This window comes from Mycteria americana, chromosome 10, assembly GCF_035582795.1.
Source record: "Mycteria americana isolate JAX WOST 10 ecotype Jacksonville Zoo and Gardens chromosome 10, USCA_MyAme_1.0, whole genome shotgun sequence".
Taxonomy (NCBI): domain Eukaryota; kingdom Metazoa; phylum Chordata; class Aves; order Ciconiiformes; family Ciconiidae; genus Mycteria; species Mycteria americana.
In genome coordinates, this window is record NC_134374.1 from 10,799,733 (window position 1) to 10,821,828 (window position 22,096).

At 42.4% G+C, this 22,096-nt stretch overlaps 1 protein-coding gene across 2 annotated transcripts in view; it reads left to right on the forward strand.

Annotated features, from left to right (window-relative positions):
* The first annotated feature begins 271 nt into the window (after positions 1-271).
* Positions 272-22,096, forward strand: part of LOC142415281 (ligand of Numb protein X 2-like) — a 32,120-nt gene continuing 10,295 nt past the window's right edge. Inside the window, exons 1-5 of one of the 2 annotated variants that reach the window (XM_075513405.1) lie at positions 272-514; positions 13,441-13,903; positions 16,570-16,796; positions 18,208-18,404; positions 19,753-20,121. In XM_075513405.1, the coding sequence (XP_075369520.1) occupies positions 13,503-13,903; positions 16,570-16,796; positions 18,208-18,404; positions 19,753-20,121 (1,194 nt within the window). In that variant the 5' untranslated portion in view covers positions 272-514; positions 13,441-13,502. Of the gene's footprint in view, positions 515-9,402; positions 9,471-13,440; positions 13,904-16,569; positions 16,797-18,207; positions 18,405-19,752; positions 20,122-22,096 lie in introns of those variants that run through there. The other variant, XM_075513406.1, reaches the window with a different exon arrangement.

Below are 22,096 nucleotides of genomic sequence, written 5' to 3' on the forward strand. Positions count from 1 at the left end.
CCCCAGCCCCTGCCCTCCGCGGCTGCTTCCCCTGCGCACCGGCACCCAGCCAGCGGGGAAGAGCCGCCCCAGCGCCCGCCGCTCGCTAAGGGGACCCCGGGAAGGCTCCGCCAGCCTCGGGGGCGGGCAGACCCTGAGGGGAGCGGGAGACTCCGGCGCAGGCGGCCGAGAAGAACATGCCCCGCGCCGCCGCGGCGCTCTGTGACGGGGCGGGCACAGGGCTGCGGGGGTGTGGGCGGCCCGGCCCGGCCCGGCCGAGAAGGAGGAGGGGAGCGCGGCAGTGGTGAGGGGAGGGCAGGGCTGAGCTGTGCCGGGCGGGCGAGCGAGCGGCACCTGGGCGGCTGCGCTGCCTCCTCCTCTCACGTACGTTTCGACTTTCTTCCCCGCCCGGAAACTTGGTGGAGGAGCCGCGTATCGCCGCTGTCGCAGGCCGAGTTGGCGCCGGGCTTCCCTCGCCTTCTCCCTCCCCTTCCCGGGGGCGAGCGAGCCCCCTTCCCGCCCCCCGCGTCTACAGGTGAGCGGCGGGGGGGTGGGTGGGTGTGTGTGCGTGCGTGAGGGGCGCGGGGTTCCCGCCGCGGCTGAGGCGTCCGCTGCCGGGCTGAGGGGCGGGAGGCCGCGGGGGGTCGTGGATCAGCTATGGAAGCAGCTGAGGGCGGCAGCTCCTGCCCAGGCGTCCAGTTCTCTCAGCTGGGGGTTTCTCAGCCGTGACCGAGCGAGACTGGAGAGCAAATGGAGGTCTTTTATCATTACACAGTGCAGTAAGTACGGCTGGGGCTGGGCAGTGCAGGTGAAGGCTGACTGCCTGCCCCAAGGGTTTAACTCTTCAAAGGTCGGTCTTGCAGACAAGCAGTACTCGGGCCTGTGCAGGACACCCCAAAACTCGGCGTTTTGGCTGCTTGTGTGGGTCGGAGGGAGGCTGTAGGGCAAAATTTCTTTGCTTAGGAGATGGAGAGGTACTAAGTTGGCAAGTTTCTGGTGCTGTGCTGGTAATTAATGTAGAAAAAGCCTATAAATAGAAGTTGAGATAACAGGCAAAGAAGAGTAATGTGACGATGTGAATGTTTTGGAAATGCCTTAAAGGTAAGAAATACAGGTGATGTTAAATATGAGGTAATGCTCTGGAGGTGTTTGTAAGAGGCTTGGAAAGAAATGTTTAAGGGATACTGTATAACTGAAATGCTTTTATTTTAGAAGTTTTTCATGAGGGGTTTAAAGCAGGGTGAGGCTGTGTGCTGCTAAAGGGATGAGCCCACTCTGCCTCCCTGCTTGGTTTTGTGCACTTGACATCTCTCTACTTCTGACGTTAGCCTTGTTATCTGACTGAAACGGAAGAGAACAGGCAGCAGCCAGCTGATGCCAGCATCGGAGGTGGCAGGGAGAGCGGGACTGCCCCTTTCGGTGGCAGTGCAGGCTTAGTTTGCTTTAAGCGATGATTGAAACTGTACTTTCAATTCCTTGAGCGATTTTTTTTTGGTCCTACTTTATCTTGGTAAAGTAAGGAATGCAAAATGAGTATTTCCCTGTTGCTTACCAAACCAAAAAGGGCCATATTTTCCTTTTCTACTCTAGTTTTTTAGCAAAGGCAAAAGGACCAGAACTGTATAAAGGCTCTGTAGGAAACACTACTCCAGCTCAAGTGCAGATAAAAAGTGTTAGGGGAGGTCTCTCTGCTGTGCAAAGGCTATGTCGGGGCAGGGTCACAGCATACAAGTCTATGGAGATAACAGGCAGCCCAGGGAAGTTTCTGTCACTGTCACACAGCCCCGGAGTTGTCCAGTCTAATCCTTTAGCCTCTGGAGACTCCAGAGCAGCCCAAGGTTTGGGTGGCATGGTGTAGTTTAAAGAACTGTAGTTAATCCTCCCGCAGCAATGCCAGTTGTATGCTGTGCCTTTGAGGGACGGCGCTGACGTTTGTCCTTGATGCTTGAAGGCCAGAGCTCTTTTGGCAGTTCTCCAGCAAAGAGAAAGCAGATTGTGCACATGGCTCCTTCAAAACAAAACTTCTTTCTCTTGAGTTACACACTCAAGCTCTTCTTTTACAACACAACTAAGCAGATGTAGTGTGTCTGCTGCTGAAAGAGGTAAAGGCAGTGGTAATATTTATTCCCTCCCCCGAAGGGATTTGCTCCCTGAACCAGCTCATGAAGTCAGAACAGCACCAGTGCTTGTGCAGGGAAAAACAAAGGAGTCGTATGGCTGAGGATGGAGCAGAGAAATGATATAACAGGAGACCAACCTTTTATGGGGTTCGCTAGCTGTTGGAAAACTCCGCTGTGCTGTAAATCCACACCTTCGTTCACCTTATTTATGTGTTTGCTCTAGTATGCAAGCTTGATGCATATGTAACTCATTTAAATAACGCAGATGCACTAGCATAAAACCCCAATGAAATGAAACAGAGAGAGGGACCTGTGGTGTGCAGCAAAAAGGAACCTTGTCTGTTGAAAGTCAAGTTTCTTTTAAAGTTTCTAACCAAATGAATAGTGAAGGAAGTGAGCAGGAATTAAGAAACAAACCCAACCATATGGCCTCGTGAATGAGAGCTGTAAAAGGTGGAAGAAACAGCTCCAGAAGGGACCTGGCAGCTAAATGACATCCAGAAAACCCCATGAGGTTGAAAGATACCTGATGAAACAGGTTGAGGATTATTTTGGATAGTGCTACCTGAATGGCGATTCCAGTAACTTCAGTTAGAAATTGTAATTAATGGTTTCGTAAACCATGGTAGTGCTGTACTTCCATAAGTATGGTTAATAGATGACTTTACACATGTTTGTGAGATTGTAGAGTCTTGGACTTAATAGTATAATAAGAATAAACTTAGAAGAATAAATGTAGCTGCAGAATAAAATATCTGTATTTCACGAAGCAACCCCTCCTGTATTTTGTTACTCTTCCTTGTGCATTGCCATATATTTCTTGTTTTCTGCATTAAAAAAAAAATCCTGCTGCAACTGCTATATTGATATCACTTTGAAAATTAAGCTGCATCATTTCATTCTGATTGTGTATATCTTGCCAGAGTAGTTGCAGCTGTTGTCTTACTCACAGGCCTGAGTGTGTTTTGCTGGTTTAATACAAAACCCTCTTGTTTGGCTTTTCCTTCTCAGCTTACTTTAGTGGTGCTGTTCATACAGTTGTTAGGAATTGTATTTGACAGTCCCTCGTCAGTTTATGTTCCCTGATTTATAACACATAAAATGTTGCTCTTGGCTTAGAAATTTCTTGACGTGAATTGAGTTTGAAAATATGACAATATCTGGCAATTTTTTTTGATACTTTAGATAAGAAATTGCCCATGAGCCAGTATCTCACAAACCACCTAAAGTGTTCGAGGGGATTTAGATGAATGCGAGTAGTAGGACTTACTATGCTGGTCCAGGAAAAAGCACTCAAGGCTGGAAGGAGGGAAATGGAATAAAGCTGGAGGAATTTGGAGAGACAATCAGCAGCTTACAGGCAAAGGCTGGTTTTATGTATGTATAGTGGTCCCCTGGGTTTAGAGGGTCTCTGTGCAAATTTTGTTTGAAGACTATAGTGTTCCTTATTTGGAATATTCTGGAAGGGAAGTACTGGAAGGGATTATGTATTTTAAAAAAGTGTTGTCTGCTTTGTCTAGTCTTTGCCTAGGCCTTAACTCATGCAAGTTTTGTAAACAGCTGCAGCAGACTCTCTCTTTAAAAGCTGATTGTCAGTTAAAAAGGGGTTGAGATAAAACTGGACCTGCTCCTCTGAGAGTTTAAGGGGCTCACCTGTGACATCAGTTGTGTTGCAGTTGTTGACAGTTCAGTAAATCATGATCAGCCCTATTTGTAAAGTTCTCAGACTTATTAACCTCCACCCCTAGACTAATAAATAACAGATAAGTTCTTCTCACCTAGTAAGCACTATTGCAGGTCTCTAAGTAGAAAATAACTAACTAACTAAATAAAGCAGGCCCTGCCCTGGGAACCTTAGATCTGAGGATATCCTCTTTTACATGATCTCAGTTGGTAGCAAACAAAAATTACTGTATGATTATTTCAAGTAGGATACATAAAAATAAACATAATGGGTCTACTGGGCCTTTTTGTACTTATGATTAAAAAAAAAAGTTCCTGTGAGGTTAACACCTGGGGCTACTTGGCTACTTTACTCGTAATCTCAACAGGCTGAAAACTGGACAGAGAAAGGAGGTTGCCTCCCCGTTCCTACCTATGCCCCGACCTAAGGTCGTTCACGGGTGGCTAAGGAAGAATGTGGTTGCTGCATTGATTTGTGGATAGTGGAAGGACCTTGGTCTGTTGTTCCAGCTCTTTGAACTGGTGAGGCAGCAACACCCATTTTAAAATTATTTTTAGAACAAGGGAAAAGATAACATAATTATCAATTTATGTGTACTGTAAATATGTGCCCAATGAGGTAAGATAACAATGGTTCTTAAAGACCTGATTCTGATACCAGCTTGGACACAGCTTTAAACAAGGATAAGAACTGAAAAAAAACCCAAATAAAAAAATGCCTCTTGCAGTTTTGTTTCCCCCTGCCTCTGAGGGTGGTTTGTTTTAAGTCTAAAGTCAACGAGATACACCAGGAGAAATTGTATGATGAAAAGGGGCATCTTAAATTACATGTGCAACTGTACTTAAGCTCATGAACCAGTAATACAGATGTCCTAAGCAGCAGAATGTGTCTCAGGTCTTTTAAAAATGAGCCAGAATACTGTTCTGTAAATCTCTAGGGGAATGTAATTCTTAATCCAGATTTTTTTTTTTTTTTTTTTTTTTACTTCTACTATAGCACTTACTTACTTACGAACTGCCATCTGTGGTGAAGGGCATTTCAGCTACTGGTTGCAGCAGCAGCTCTGCCTGCCCACAGGCACTGGCGGGAGTTTAAGCTAACTTCAAACCTACCTGCACGCCGCCCTGAGGAGCAGCACTTTGAGAAGACTGGGCTAGGCAGTTAGGTGGTGTTGTTTTTTGTTTAAATGAAGATAAGTTGTTTTCTTTCTTTCCCCTTTACCGTGATCTGATGGTAAGATGGGATGTAAAGGGGAATTACAGACTTAATTATCTTTTAATTCAGCTTTTTTAGTTAGTGGGGACAAGCTTGGGCTAGAAAGTACTTTGCACTGGTTTTGATAAAATGCCCTCTTACCCCGTGAGAGGAAGTCTGGGGTATTGTATACTGAGCAGGGTGATACGCCCTGCTGTTGCTGATGGCATCAAGCACAGGCTGGGGCAGTCCGGAGCCGTTGAGAAAAAAAGAGACACGACTAGGGGAGATGTGGTGGTCCCTCTAGAATAGTGCTCTCAGCCATGCTGCATGTTTGTCGCTGATCGTTGCTTTTATTTTGCGGAGTTTAGATTCCATGTGCCTATTGATATAAAGGGATGCTGTCATAGATTGTGCCAAACTCTTTAACTTAAAACAAAGCACCATAAAAAAAAAAAAATAGTGCTAGTGTAACTGAGACCACAATTTGACTTGGTGTGGGTAATGAAAAATTCTGTGCTACTTTATCCTGCGGTAAAGCCCTAATCTGATGTTTCTGATGTTAACAACTGTAACTATCTGTTGATAGGAAATATTTCATCACCAGGTGCAAAACTCTGCTTTCATGCTGCTGGATCGCTTGTAGAAAACAGTATTTTCAAAAGTGTTGTTTTTTGCCTTTTTTTTTTTGTTTTGTTTTGTTTTTTTTTTTTAACTAACCTAGAAAACAAGTAATTTCATGCTTAAGGTTGAGAACAGCCTAGTTTTTTTTAAACTGAAATTAATTTTATTTAAAGTAACACTTGATAGAGTGTGATAGAGATTAAAGCTTTGTAGGACTTTCTCACAAGACAGGCAAGGCTTAGAGCTATAGAAATACCATATGTCTACCAAAAGCAACAGTTTCTCTCTTTTCCCCTCCCCCCTTCTCACATTACTTTTAAATATATATGATGATGGCTGCCTTGGTAAGGATATTCAAACAGTGACTTTTAAAAACTTAGTTACATAATGCACAGTCTGCTTCTTCCCTTGTGTGCTTCAGAAATTCTGTGATAAGAAAGCATCTGCTTTTTTCTGACCTATGTTACAAATACAACACCCAGATCACAAACGGACAATGAGGTACAGGTTTTCTTTCATCAGGCTACTGCAAGAGTAATAGCTATCAGGGCTAGTTATGAAGGTTTATACCCAAGACAAGCCTCTGCACATTACATGCTTATTTCAGATTCTGTAAACCATGGTGCTATTTTCTTTCTATAGACAAGGAATTTACAGGTAGACACACAGACAATGATGTGGTAAAAGCATCTGGTATTCATATATAGCCAATAGACACATGATCTTTACCTCCTGTCCTCAAAAGCAAACCCCTCTCTTTGGAAAGTAAGTGTGCTACCAGATATTTAGATGAACCTAAATCAACATCAAATCTCCTAATCCCTCTTTGCTTTGGTTTTGGGCTTTTTGCTTTAATTGCAAGATAAGTTTTAGTTATTAATTACAGATTAGGTCCTTTATCCTTAAATTATATCATTGGATTCCTTCTTTCTTTGTCTATAGAAAACCTCTCCCACAAACATCAAACTGATTTTTAGGGATGGAGTTGCAGATAGCTGCCAAATTCAAAACGTAGGTGAGGTGAGGGTGGAGGTAGGGGTTTTTAATTTCCTAGAGAGAGATGATTAGACACAATAGAAAAAAATTTAAAAACACACAAAGAAAATCCACACATGCTGCCAGTGGTGAAACTTCCATAGGAGTCTTTGGGTCACATTCTGCAAAGAAGCAAATTGATTTAAGTGAGTGGTACAATAGGAGAATTCCTGTGAGCATAAAACAAGCAACTTGCACGTTTGTGTGGAAGACAGGGTGTAGAAAGGATGGTGGATATATCGGAAGCATCTAGCAAAGGTGAGAAAGCTGCTTTTTCTGCAGCACTTGTCTTCACTTCTATTTGATGGCATTTAATTTATCCATTTTTCAGAGCAGTATGTTAAAATAGTCACTGTTTAATCCCTTTGGAAGAAAAGTGTAGGTGGAAAACATTTTACACCACTACTTAATTCCTTAAGAAAAAGGGAGAAGAGAGGAAATTTATTGGTTCTTGTTACCCAGATGATAATATTGAACAATAATGCTAAATCTCCTGCTCTGTAGAAAGAATCAGGATTAATTGTTGAAATTACATTTGTGTAGTCCTGCTACTTTAGCATGCTAGGTCCTTGGTGAGACAGTTACTGTTCCGTGGTATCATTAACTGAGCTGAGAAGCAAACGTTAAGAGCATATGGTAGTGAGGGAAATTAATTATAAGTGCCAACTACTTAATTTTTCATGGCAGCTTTTCTTCCTCCTAAAATTAGGTATATGTTTGGAATTTAAGCTGTTGATTGCTAGTCAGATTTTTAAAATAAGTAACACAAAGCTAAGCGATCTTTTCTTACATTGAACTTTCAAACATACTAACAAAACAGTTTAAAAAAAAATCTATCTTGAAGTGCATTATGTTAAAAATGGAAATCCATGCACCATGCTGGAGAGCTGATATTGCAAAAGTTGCTCAGGAGAAAACTCCTTGGAATAGTCTTGCTCTAGTCAACCAGGCCTTTTAGGACCTCTCAGAACAGGGTTTCCTGGAATAATAAGTCTTTTCTAGTCTAACAGGATAATGATTCCGATTATAATTAATGAAAATACAATTGGTTTTCTGTTTTCTGGTTGAGAAAACAGATACTTGCCCAGAAGTTCAAGCAGATTAAATACAAAATTGTCCAACGAGCACAGAAACACCAGGGAGTTAGAAAACAACTTATTTTGAAATTTATGGTTAAAGAATGGGCATAAATGGTGGGGACAATGAAAACTTTTTAAATTGTCGATCTTCCTTTATATTGAGTACAGTATAGGAGCTTTGCTTTAGAGTTTCTCAATCGAAGTGTTCATATACGTGCTGAGCAGCTACTCTTGGAGGTGGCTTATTAGAAACCCTTTGGCTTGAAGGCAAGGTTAACTAGTGAAAGGGTTGCCTCTTATTTGGCTGTATACATTTACCATTTACAGAAGCTTTGCCTTCCTACTTTTACATTCAGTGGCCTGATCTTCAGCAATATCAGAAAATAATAAAGAAAGGTAATAGGACATTGTATCACCACCCCCTGAAACTATTCTTGGGTTTGGTATTGTGGTTTTTGTAAAAATTGACCTACTTTAAGTATTGCTTATAAAAATCCTCTTGTATTTCAACACTATTTTCTGTGCCACTACTGTAAACTAAGGACAGTTTACTCATGGTTGTGAAACACTGCAGCGGCACACTGGAAGTGTTCAGTCGGGACAGTAATGCGTTTCATATAAAACCTGTCCCATTTCACGTATGTGAAATCCTTGTTCAAAATAGCAATGAAATTCAGCAAAAAAACCCTGTTACAGAACACTTTCGCAAAGTACTTCTCTCTGTCTCTAGAATGAAGAAAAATTGCCATTCTGTGAAACACAAAACTTCTTAACTGAGCGAAAACTGTTTGAAGAAAGTTTAGCAAAAGTTCTGCCACTTTTTCTTATGGTTTATTGCGAGAGCACTGGGTTTGCTACATTAGAATCCATCCTGAACTTGCTTTTATATAAGCAGGCGGTGTTTGGGTTAGTGCGCTGCTGGTGTGTGCCCTCAGTCATCTTAATCCAGAATGTGCTGGCTTTGTTTTGTCCACCCCCAAAAAATTAATTAATTGTTTAGCCTTTAGTTGGAATGTTGCATTTCCAGTCTCCCAGGGAAATGTAGTTATAAATATAATAACTGGCATAATTATTGCAGTGAACTATTACATAGCAGTATACGTGGGGCACGCACCCTGCAATCTCAAAGCCAACTTTTATATTGGGGTTTTCAATAACATAGTCTGTATCAACGTATAAGTGCTAACCTACAGGTGCATAAAAGCATAAACCAGTTGTATTTCCAAAATATTTTCATGGTAGAAGTAATTTTTTGAGAACTAGTTATTTGACAGATTTATTTTTTTTTTAATTTTTATTTTTTAACAGTATTTTTATTTTTTAAGCAGTATGAGACATTCCTCTAGTCATCCTAATCTGTTAGGAAAAATTTTACACCTCTGTTTTGTGTCCTTACTGCAGACTGGCTGCATGTTTCTTTATTTTGCAATATGGAATGTGCTCTGGCTCACTCACCATACTTGTGGTTTTATAAATCAGTTAGTTAATAGAAACAGTCTTGACCTTTTTTTTGTTTTGTTTTGGTTGTGTGGTGGTGTGTGTTTGGTTCCGGCCCCCCCCCCCGCCCCCCCCCCCCCCCGACCTTCGTATGTGATCTTAGGTAGGTAGTTGACATCATATTCGGAGACATACTAAGTGTTAAATTGCCGTGCGTTGATGCCTCTGTGGGTCTGTATTTCAGCCTCTGGTGACGTGATTTCTCAGTCTTTACATGGGAATAGCAACATTGTTATACCTCAAAGAGATGTCATTAAGGTAAATATGTTCATGACTGAAAATGACTTGTATCAAATCCTGGAATTGTATGAGCAGACAGGCCTGGGCTGAGTTGTGCCATAATTTGTGCTCCATGCTAACGATGGCAGAGTGAAATGCCTTAAAAACAAGGAGCAAGAGTTGCGTTTGGAAATGCTGAGACTTCAAGTGGTAAGATGGGAAGCAGGGATGTTGCTCTTGGGGTAGCTGGGTACCAACAGCCACCATTCCTTTTCAGTCACTGTAGCACAAGTGGAGGCACGACGTTGGAAAGACTTCTTAGATAATTATGCTTTTTTAAAAGGATTTTTTAAAAAAAGCTGTAGAAGTAATTCATCAGTTCTATTTACAAGTCCAGGGGTGCTTTGGAGACTAGTTCTGAACAGAGTTTGTCCCTCAGGAATGGTACCGATTGGTTCGCTGTCGGTGTGGTTCTTGGCACACTCCCTTACTAGAGCTATTAACAGCATTGTAGATGTGCAGAGGGGGTGTATATCTGAGGCTCTGTGCCCCAGCAGAGTTAAAACAAGAATAGGCAATGTGCTAATATTGTCAGGAATAGTCTTGCTTTGGCAGGGAAATAGATTAGACAACCTGATAAGTCTTCCTTTTAAAAAAAAAAAAAAGTCTATTCTTTGAGTCAGTGTTACAGTACAAGAAATCATACTTAAAAAAAAAAAAAAAGCCAACAGCGATCTTTTTAAAAAATGCAGTAAAGATAAAGATGATCCCAAAGAAATCTTTTCTCTAGCCCCCACAGGGTAAGAAACAGGGAAATATAAAGATATTTCTGCTGGTTTCTTTCCTTTAATTCTTTGTCACGTGTAGGAATGGGGTGTATTACTTTCTAAATAATTCAGACTCCAGAGCCATTCCTTGCATTACACTTTTAGAACAGTAGAGTCCATTAGAGCAGCAACATATGTATATGTCAGGCTTTAACACTTTCACGTAGTGAATAAGTAGTAACTTGGGACCAAGCTAGATCCTTATTTTATGATTCCCTCATATTATGTGCATTGTGTGTAAGCTAAACCATGTGTGAGGCCTAGGGAGAGATCCCAGTACTACGGAGAAAGGCAGGAGCAGGGAACGTGCCACTGAAGGTGGCATTTTTGGAAGGAAGCTGGAGAGGGGGAATGGTGTAACAAAAAGAGCAGCACAAGAATGAAGGGGGTTGTTGGGGTTGGTCTGACCTTCAGAGGTTAGAATGAGTAACTGAAATTTGATGGAAACTGCAAAAGATTGAGTATCTCTCAAACTTCATCTCCAAAGCTAAAATCCTAGGGAGTCTAGACGGACTCTCTTGAAGCTGGTCTATTTAAGCTGAGGGGAACCATGCCTGTTATGTTGAAACAGTGCGTTTTCTAGACACTTAAAATCTCTCTTGTTGTGCTGAAGTATTCATCTTTGCTGAATAAGATGTTAGCAATTTTCCTCTTACAGAACATCTGCTTTCTGACTGAATCACTGAACAAGTGGCAGGCTTGTTTGAGCCTGCTGTCCTCCCTGTGCTGCTCACTAACTCCTGCCTTGCCGAAGGGTGTGGGCTGGGTTTCTTCACGGAGGTGTCAGGCTTAGGTTCCCTGGTGTCTGCAGGAGTGTCCTCTTATTGAAAGGACAGTGGTGTAAAAGTAAAATTTACTTTGGCACTTTGGAATGAAATCTTCACACCTTGTTTTCGAGGATCTAGAATTTTGAGAGCAGAACAGCTTACAGTTACAGGGAAGAAAAAAGCAGCAAGACTGTGGTGATACTTTTATCTTCCATGAGTTTTGAAATGACTCATCTTGTATAACCTTTAAACACAGAGAGCAGAGAATGAATTTGGTAAATAATCTGAAAAACCCCCATATGAAAGTAGTTTATCAGCAAAATTACCATGAGGTTTGTTTTCACTGAGAAAATAGATTTGTTTAATCACCTGCCAAAGTTTTATGCAAATACTACAACCCGAAGCACAAGTAATTCTTATTGGTAGATGTTTGCCTTGGAAGCTTGGTGTTTCGTTAACTGCTGGTGCTGAGCTGATTGATTAGAATTGGTAGGTGACGTTAAGTGATTGTCTGATGTTGAAAAGTTTCCTTTTCGCTTGTAAGATAATTTAAGATCAAATGAAGACTTTTTATAAGGCAAACAGTAGGGATGCCTGTTTCAGATGGAGGTAAGTACCAAAGAACAGGGGTATTTCTAAGAGAGGAGGGCGTGGATACATCTGCTTTGTTTTGCTTGTGTGCTGTCTGTGAACTGTGCTTTCTCTTTTGGGGAGCACTGAGTCAGTCAGTCATGCAAGAGTTAAGGAGTAAATGCAAACAGAAGAGCTAGGTCTGTACATCCAGCCTAAGTGCTTTCCTCAAGGGGAAGATGCTTTCTGGCACTGCAGCAGCAGGAGGAGAAGCAAACAACTCATGCCCTGTACCCACCTGGAACCGTGACAGTAATGTTTTAATCTTTTGAAGTGAACAAGCTTCTATGGCTGGGTAAAAATTCGCCTGTAAAATGGCTTGATTCTGTTGGTGATACGTTATCCCTTTAATTAAATAGCTGACTTATGCTTGACAATTAATTGAAGTGGAGTGATGTAGGATTTTTATTAGAAACCCATGACTAATTTTTTCTTGCCATTCTTGCTATCTTATTGTTCTTGCCTACCCTCCTCCAAAGTTGCTGCTGTGTGCCAGCCATGTCCTCCAGGCACTGGTGCAGACCAGTGTTCGCTCTTGCTTAGGCTTTTACCTGTTCCAGATAAAGCAATTGTTTTCAGATATTTTCCACGTCGTCTTTCAGAAGTTTTCCATTTCATCACAGTTCTGCAATTTTTTTTTGTTTTAAAAGACTGTGGGATTTTTTATGTAAACCTAAAAAAAAAAAAAAAACCCAAACAAAAAAAAAAACCCCAAAACTCCCCAAAAAACCTCACCACCACCACCACCACAAAACCCCCTGCTGTGTAATAGAGTGTTAGCTTCATCTAGTACCACATTTCCTACTTCATTAAAATAACTGCCAGGTTAAAAAAATCCAGTCTCTGTGCCTGTAGAGTAATCTGCTAGCAAACTCAGGTGAATCTTCTATTCAATTACAATAGGCAAGATACAAAATGGATGTGACTGGAGACATCTCTATGAAAATCAGTAGAGCAGCAGCTACAAAGAACTCAGTTTGCCCCTTATCTTATTCTCCCTAACTGTAAGAAGCTGAAGCTCAAGCCTTTGTGTTACATTACAACAAACTGTGATGTGGACAATTCTTTACATTTTTTCCACTTAGAAAGTGTTAGTCTTTTTGTAGGAAATTTGTTTCCATGGGTGAACTTAGGCATGGATGAGTGGGGAACAATGCATTGTTTGTTAAAATGAACTTTTTTGAAGGGAGTGGGCTTAAAAGGAAGGAAATGTGGTTTAGATTTAAGTTTCTTTTGAAATTTCTTCCTCTTCTTTTTCCTCACCCCCCCCCCCCCCCCCAAACAAAAATCCAAATAACTAGAAGTCCCCAAACTGCTTTTTCACCATACATATCTTCAAAATAGTCAGTATAATCTGGAAAGCCAGAGAGAAGAATTGTCAGTATAAAAATCCCTTCCCCTTCCCCTTCCCCTTCCCCTTCCCCTTCCCCTTCCCCTTCCCCTTCCCCTTCCCCTTCCCTCAAGAACATGCAGCTTTTTTCTCGGCTTTTCTAGCTCATATGTTTGGCAGGGTTTTATCTAGTCTGTGTCACTGGTGTGTGTAAAGTAATTTAAACTTCAATTTATCCATGTGCTTAAACATTTTGCTGAATGAGGTCCTTGCATCCTCTGATCCCTGGGCTGATCGTTCACAGGGTGGCTGTGGAAGGAAGAACACTAAGGGGGGGTAGGTGGGGGTGAAGATACTGGGGGGAACTTAAGGCAGGAATACAATTTAATTTTTAATTGGCTAAGTCTAGAGCTGGGACAGTTGGCTGGAATCTCTCTTTCTCTCCCTTTCATTAGAGGTCCTCTGTCAGACAGCTACTACGTGACAAGTTTCCGTGCTGCTGGGCTGAGCGTGCCTGATGCTGGCTATCATGGCTGATCCTGTAGCAGAAGAACATGTGTCCCAAGTTAGTGAACTCTGCTGCGAATGTGGTCAGTTCCACCTCTTGCTGGACAATCATCTGTACAACTTCCAGGATGAAGTGGACGATGAACTCATCTGCCATATCTGCCTTCAGCCTCTGCTCCAACCTATGGACACCCCCTGTGGACATACATACTGTTTCAAGTGCCTTGAAAACTTCATGCAGGAATATAACTTTTGTCCTATGGATCGGAAAAAGCTCTCTTTCCAGCAGTGCCACAAGTCCAGCCATCTAGTACGAAACCTGTTGGATAAGCTGATTGTCTTCTGTCCTTTCAAGGCAGAGTGTCAGCAGACAATGCAGCGGTGTGAACTAGAAGCTCATCTGCAGAACAGGTGCATTCCCATTTACATTACATTATTGCTCCTTGTATAATGTCATCCATCTGTTGTGCTTCTGACCAGAAAGATCCATTCTCAGAACAGTTCTTAAACTGGGGCAAGATGGGACACCAAAGATGACAGAGGGTGAGGCCAGAAAGGTGGGTGGGTGAAGACAGCGTAATTGTGCGTGTGTGTGTTAGGGAGGCCAGCTCACATGTGCTACAGAGGCGAAGGGTGAGGTGCTTGTCTGCTTGCATGCAAGTTGTCTGCAGACACAAACCCTATCAAATGTCTATAAATTTGTGTGTCCTGATCTGGGGCACCTGCCTCTGAAAATTACTATAAACATGCTTATTCTTGTTTCACTTGCACAGAGAAGAAAGACAGGCAAAAAGTCAACACTCTGGAAGCAAGGGATCGTGCAGTGTTGCCAGTTTAATTGGTCCAATTAAGATGTGCAATACATAAGACTTTGATCCAAATAATGTAGGTCCCTCCAAGCTGCACATTATGCAGTTGCTGAATCACCTACTTATAATTCCATTATCTTCTCTCATTCTTTTGCTGAGAAAGAGAAGCAAGTGAAAAATACTTTTTTTTTTCTTCCCCCCCCCCCCCCCCCCCCCCCCCCCCTTGTGCAGAGGAAGGGACACTTTTTTTTCTTGTGCTTGTCAACAGAGATGTGGTTCGGTGCTTCCACTGCTGGTTGAGCTGGTGGCAAGCAGAATATTATAGCTTTAAAAGAAGCGCAGGTGACAAAGAACTCTTACCATGGCGCTTGAAGAACACTTGTTCCTACCTAGTTAATGATTGCAGGAAAGGGAGCTAAGTACAAGCCCTACTGCAGGCGGGAGCAGACCTTCATGGGCAGTGTGTATTTTGTCAGTGGGCAATGAAAAATGCAACAGGCTTGTTTCCCTTCAGCTGTGTTGTAGCTTTGTGTGGCAATGACCTATTTTAAAAATGGCTCAGCCAGTGCGCGGGGAACAGTTACGCTTAGGATACCTTTGTGGCTCCAGCCTAGGATGTATCCTTGTGGTTCTTGCTTGTCTTCGGTACCTACGAGCTGAGAGCTTGTGTTACAGCCAGGGGATGTGACAGAAGATGCTCGTGTGCCCCTTTCCCTTGATCTGTGAAGCTTATCAATCTCCTTTTCCTTGAACTAACTCTTTGTACTGCTTTCTTGTTATCAGGCAGGGCTGAAGGCTTAGACTATGGGGACAGGGCTGCCCAGTTGTGCAGCTGTTGCGTAGCTGGAGCCACGGCCTGTACCAGGGCTGGGCCTTCCTCTCTGCTCTGTAAATCTACCCTAGTATCTACCGATACTTGATAACTTCTGTCACTTGTTAAACCCTCTGGCACAGGAGTTAAACACAGAGGAGGGAGACACCCTTAAATGTTTACATTAGAGACCTGACTGGAAACTATATCATTCTCTTATACATTTCATAGTTCTTGTTATATTCCTTGGGGAGGGCGTGTTCTAAAAATCGAGGCTATTTCATCTGGGCTGTGAGCATAGTTAGACTGAAAAATGAAAAAAAAAGATAAAAAAATGACACTGGGATTTGGGTGTTCCTGTTTTTTAGTTTTAAGTGAGCTTAAATGATAGCAGGAGACTTAAGGAAATAAGAAGCATCTAGAAACTTGTTTTCTTGGGGGATTTCTTTGCCCTTTGCAAAATGAAATTGTTTCTCGACATCTTAGGAGGGACATGTGCACAAGTGGATCAATCTGCTTCTGTCTTTAAGTTTCAGGGTCATCTTACTGCTTGGAGAATAAATGACTAGGAACAAACCAGAGGCAGTAATACCAGGATGAGGCTTGTTTAGCCAGCATGTAAATAGTCGAGTTTAATTTGAAAAGTGACTCTGGTAAACACCCAGTACTACTCATGTCTCTGAAAGCGATGCTTTTGCATTCATCACCCTCCTCACCTGCCACCTTTTTTATAAGTATTCTTGATAAAAGAGCTTGTTTTTCCTCACTCATTTTTGCTGAGATAGGCTGGCGGTGGTGTAGCTGCATACAGAGTACATTTTGTTGAATGCAGAATTACTTCTGGAACCTCCGTGTGGGGAGCAGTGAGTGGGATTATAAACTCCTCTAAATTGCTCCCATTCAAGTAGGGCCATCCCCTGTGTGGACTGGAGGTGGAGTGCCTCTGAGGGTCAGGTCTCATTCAGAAGAAAAAAAAAAAGCAAGCCTCACTTGCTGCTGTTGCATGTTACTGGTTTGTTAAAAACAAAGCCTAATTCAAGGTTGAGCTTGAAACTTGAGCCACTTCCTTTGCATAAAGATACAGTTCATAGTCATCACTAAAAGGGCAGAGCTAAGTATTTGCTTATATTTTAAGAGGTATTGTTTTCTTCATTGAGTGCCAGGTAAATATTTAGCAAGGGAGGCTCTCATTGCTATTACATTCTCCTTTTTAAAATAATTTGCTTAATAATTTTGAAAGTAATAAAATAACAAGCCTGCTCTTAAGCTGATACTAGTACGAGTAGAAGCTGAAGGCCAAATGACAATAAATTTTAGCACCTGTGATACAAGCTTTGCAGCTGATGAGATCTTGAAGATGCTTCTTCACATAACTTTGTCAGTCAGAGCTTGTATGTGCTGGGTTAACCACGCAGGCAGAGACTAGCCACTTACAGTCACTGACAATCTCTCTCTAGGTGTCCTGGTTTCAAGAAATACAAATCTGAACTACAGCGGAAAAAGAATCCCATTTCCAAAGGGAAGGAAGATCCTCCTACCAAAGCGGAGACAAACACACCCAAGGATCCAGAGGTACCAAGTGGAGGATCATCACTTGTGGCAGAAAGCTCTGCAGCTGCTGTGGTATCGCTAGGGACTGCAGAGCCTGGACTGGTTAATCCAGCTTTTGAGGAGACTGAAGAAGGTGAGAGTTTGATACAGAAATGTAATTACGTAATTACCTTTTATAATATAAAAATGAGGTAATGATCTCAGACAATTCAATTTTTAAAGTGTCCCCGACATTCTTAGATCAGCCATTAGTAGCCATCGGAGTAATCTCTGTCCTCAGCTTGTCCTTGAGCAGAAGGGAGATGCATTCATGTGCATCAGGTGTGGCAGGATCTGCTCACGAGCACAAAACTGTCTGTGTAAAACAATTTGAAGAATCTCTGTTAGACTGCAGTGAATATTTGCAGTATTCTTTGCAAAAACAAAAGCGGTCCCTGTCCATGGGAACGTGCAGCACTTAAAGCACTTGCAGAAACCAAATAATTAGTAAACAGCCAATGTTCCAGCGTCTTCTTAATCTTGTTAAGAAAGTTAAATACATAGTCAGTTTCCTGGAGTGGTCAGTACCTCCCTAATGGTGTGCAGCAAATGTGTTTTTATAGCATAACTTAGTTTTTGGATTAATAGTCAGTGATGAAACCCTTGCAGAGAAATGTAACCGTCTCCAGTACAGAACCGCTTGTCTCAACCCCTCTTAGAAGGCAGCAGCGTGGAAATCTCTGTGCGTTGTTTCAAATTAGTCTCAGTTTCCTAGTGTGCAGGCGCTGGAGCTGGCAACTGCTGTGCCTGTGCCAGTTAATACACAGGTCAGTTTACTTCTCTGTTGGCTTTTTCCCGAAGTACACTTGGGGCAGGTTTTGCATCTCTTCTGTGACAAGTGCAGTTCACCCTGACGGGCAGTGCGCTTGGCTTCATTAGAGTGTTGGGCCTGCCTAAATGTTGCAGCGCTGGTAGATTTAATACAACTTGCTAACAATAACTTTCATCTTCAAAGTGTCTGAGAAGCATTGCTTAGTCTTCAGTATGCTCTAAATAGGTAAACATTACTCCTGTTTTACAGGGGGGATGGGAAAAGAGGAGGAAAGGAAATTAGAGGAGGGAAGTTGCAGTGAGCTGCCTGTGGGCAAGTCACCACAACGGCAGACCTATAATTACAGCTCAGTAGTCCCCTTTTCTAATGGGCATCGTGGAAATTGGCATTCGTTATGTGTGCGCTCCTAATAGGCTGGCTGTCACAGTAGAAAAACAAATCTCTAAATGGTAAGTGAAACATACTGAATGCCCTTTAATAAAACTCAAGAAATAATACTGAAAGAGTTTAAATTTGCCATAAGCTGGGAGAAGATGGGAAACGCTCTGGAGAAACTGTAAAGCAACAGGGGCTTTTAAACTTTTTAATCTGACCTATTGTTCCCTCTCCTGATAGCTGCTTTCCCTCCAGACGCTACTTCGGACACAACCTGCCAGTGTTACAAATCTTGTGGTGCTACGTGAAGGAAAATTCAATTAATGTGTTGTTTTTTCTCTTCAATTTCCACAATCAGACCTTCCTCAGAGAACTAGTCTTGTGGCTGAAACGACCACAATTGAAATTCACCGAGAAGACCCGGAGGAAGAGCTGGGGATGAGGATAGTTGGGGGGAAAGACACCCCACTAGGAAACGTTGTTGTTCAGGAAGTCTTGCGGGATTCTGTCATTGCTGCAGATGGAAGAATAGCACCTGGGGACCATATTCTTGAGGTATGTAAAACCCCACTGGTAGTCCCATTGCTTCCCTTGACTTGAGATGAGGGCTGGGGGAGGAGAGTTGCCTAGAAAAACTGGGAAATCTCTACTGCTGCGGGTTTGAAAGCACTGATCAGACTTGTGTGTCAGTAGCATTGTGTACCTGCTGGGGCTGAGAAGCAGACTTTTGAGGTTCCTTCCAGTCATGCTCATATTTACCTTGCATATTTGATAGCTTTTTGAAATTTAGACCATTGTGGATAAATTAAAAAGATTTCTATCTGATAAATTTCACCCAGCAGCACCATTTCTCTCCAAAGGACTGTGCTCTAGTTAGGAAGTCTTATAATTAGTTGCTCTACTATGTTGCTTAAGCTGCATATTCTCAGTGGGCACATCCAAAGTTTAAGACCTTACGACTTGAAGTAAGCATCAGATATGTAATGTGAGTAATAAAGAGCACCAACCTCATACTGTGCTGACCCACAGCCAGATTTAGTTTCCAGATTAATCACGCTGCATGGCAGTGGGCTAATCAAGGCGACAGAAGCTTATATGCAGCAGTAAAGCCTACACGCAGCAAGGACTGTTAGCACCTCCCGGCTATGGCTGCCCAATCATTTGACAAGCCATAAAGACCTAATTATCCTGTTGGACTGTGGACTTCAGTACAGACTGGCAGCCCCACATGCACAAGTGGCCGATACGATCTCCGAGTTGGTTTCTTAGATAGACCAATAGAGTAATTTCTGTTTTATCCAGTTGAATTGTACATGTCTCAGTCTTGACTGGGCTGTAAACGCGGCAGGTCCCCACACTTAATAGCCCTATTAACATACTAAAAGAAGACTGCACAGAGTCTTATATGACAACAGACAAAGTGAAAAGTAGCATCTCAGAATTATCTTGGTAAAAGCATGGTTAGACTGATGATTCCAGAAGCTTGTAGACTATGGACCACTCTTCAACTTAAAAGTGAAGATGGGTAGTCTCCAATTTGAGTCGTCTTCTCCAAGTGTGTATTGAACACTGGAAGTTAAGGGAAAGCAGTTCTGCATTGCCATGGGATGGATGTAATGATTTAATATTTTGCAGTTTCAGATTTGTTAGTTGTGTGAGTTGTCCTGTCTTGTCCCTGTCCTCAGCTACTCACCATCAATTATGGTATCATTTCATCTGCTTGCTTCTGCATTCTTTTTTAGAAAACTCTGCTCTCTAATGTGCAGCAGAAGCAGCTACTTCAGTCACAGTATTGCACAGCGAGTTGTACATCCTGTCTCCAACTTTGTGATGTTCTGCACTGTGGACAGTGCCTAAACTATGTAGGCTCTGATTAGCGACTCTGGTTTGTTTGTCTTTCTAGGTGAATGGCGTCAACATCAGCAGTGTGACTCATTGCCAAGCTGTCTCCTTCCTGCGCCACCCAGGTCCTGTTCTCCACCTCATGGTCCTGCAGGAGAAGGGTTTTTCCAATAAGACTGCACAGCAGGATGCCACTTCTTCTACAAATCGGGAAGTGATCCACGTTACCTTGATAAAGAGAGACCGATCCGAACCCTTGGGAATCAAGCTGATCAGGAAGACAGATGAGGCAGGGATTTTTATTCTAGATCTGTTAGAGGGAGGTTTGGCAGCCAAAAATGGAAAGCTGAGTCGGAATGACAGAGTCCTGTCAATAAATGGCCAGGATTTGAGGCAAGGAACACCTGAGGCGGCTGCACAGATAATCCAGGTAATTTAGGACATGGTAAGGTTGTATGGCTAATGACTCCGCAGCTGTCTGCGTTGATGGCAGGGCTCCTGTTCTGACCCAAGGGCTAACAGGACACACTAGAGCAAACTGCATTCCCTGAAATATCTCTTTGGGAAAGTGACTTCCCTGCAGATGTGTGGGAAGTACTGCTTCCAAATGAAGATAAACATGAAGAGTGGGAATCCATCATGAGTCATCTCTGACAAATCTGAAGCAAGGCAGTTGCTCATGGCACTTCAGTTCAGCTAAGGCAGTTGGTGACTGGTGTGGTGTTTGGAGCCTTTCTTGCAGAGCAAATATTCGTATGCACTGTGTAGATACATGCAGCAGAGACAAGGAGAGATTAGGACAGCGTCTCATGCTTCAAACAGTCAAAACGAAGGTGGGTTTTGGGAGATGTGGTAGGCTGGCAGCACAGAACAGAGCCCTTTTGACTGATTTGAAGCCCTCTCTCCCCATTTTACCTTACCTGGAAGGGAGTCTAGAAAACAACATGAGGCACCTCAGACTGAAAACATTCTAAAATACTAAATGGGTAGAAGAGAGGTGGTCTTTCCCTGCACAATAGGAATGCACTCCTGTTGCAGCATGCCAAATGTTTTGGTGAAAGGAGTGGGCAAGGAATTTTGGTTAAGGATTAAGGATTGCTACATATGCAGCAGATATCATGTAGATCAGTTTAAATTCTTTATCTCCCTAGGCGATGACCTCTAGTTCCTGGTTTTATCTAAAGATCCTGACACAATACATCTCATCACATACTGTTTATATCCCGGAAAGGATCTGAGGTCAGCAGTGAGGGAGAGCCAGTTCTCTTCCTGGTAATCAGTAGAGGAGTGCAGTGGCATGGGAGAAAAGTAGAGAAAGAACTGAGTTCCAGTACTGAGATCCTTTTTTATGTTATATATGTGATTCCATTCTATGGCCTCTTAGAATTTTCTTTGCATCTCATTAAGTGCTGCTGTATTTCTGTTGTAATGTGCAAGCATAACTCCCACATGAGGAACCCTTTATTGATCCCACTGAAATCAGTAACCAAAGTCTCAGGAACAGCTTCAGTAGGTTTGGGGATTGAATTCCTTTTGAAGTGACATTTGTGTAAAACTGTGACAGTCTTCCAAATGTTATCTGTTCTTCTGAGGAGATTATTAAACGTCCTCATTAAATGTAATTTTAGTTTTGATTGCAAACCATTTGCAGAAAAGAGTCCTTCTACCTGTATTGTAAAGTACCATTTACAGCTTGCTCTATATGCACAGCCATATGTACTGTACATAGTCTGGTACTCCTGGTTGAAGGGGAGAGCAAATCCCCATCTTAGGACGCGATGTTTATAATATATTTTATGAAGACATGGATGTGTGCCAACTTGTCTGTTAAAAAAATTGCTCTATCTGAAGTGACTTCAGAGGCAAGAGGCTTTTAAATTCTGTTTCAGAAAACAAAACTCTCCTGTACTAGTTTAAAAAGAAAAAAACCCAAACAGTTGATGCAGTCCCTCTTCCAAAGCCAGGGAATTCACTGCTGGCGGGCTGCCGTGGCACCAGGGAAACAGGGTCCCATGTCAGGAAGTAAGAGCGGCAACCGTACTTCTCTCATCCATTGCAGGAAATGCCCCAAGTAAGCACATACGCCTTACCCCAATGGAGTCCTTCACAATAAGGTTTTGTCAAATTATCTGAAAGAACAAACCAAATTAGAAGAGCAGTAACAATAGTGAATACTTTCCCTGTAGTTCTGGCAAGGCCAGACATACAGCTGGTTAAGTGTTTAATTGGCAGCAATCTTAGACAAAAGGTTGTGTCTTCAGGTACTCTGGGAAAAAAATGGGTGGGAGATGTTGAACAATGAATGTGGTACATAAGCTGGGAGGGAAAGAGCTTTAACAAGTTTCCTTACAATAAAAGAAAAAGCATCCAATATTCGTATCACGGTCATCCATCATGTGGACCAG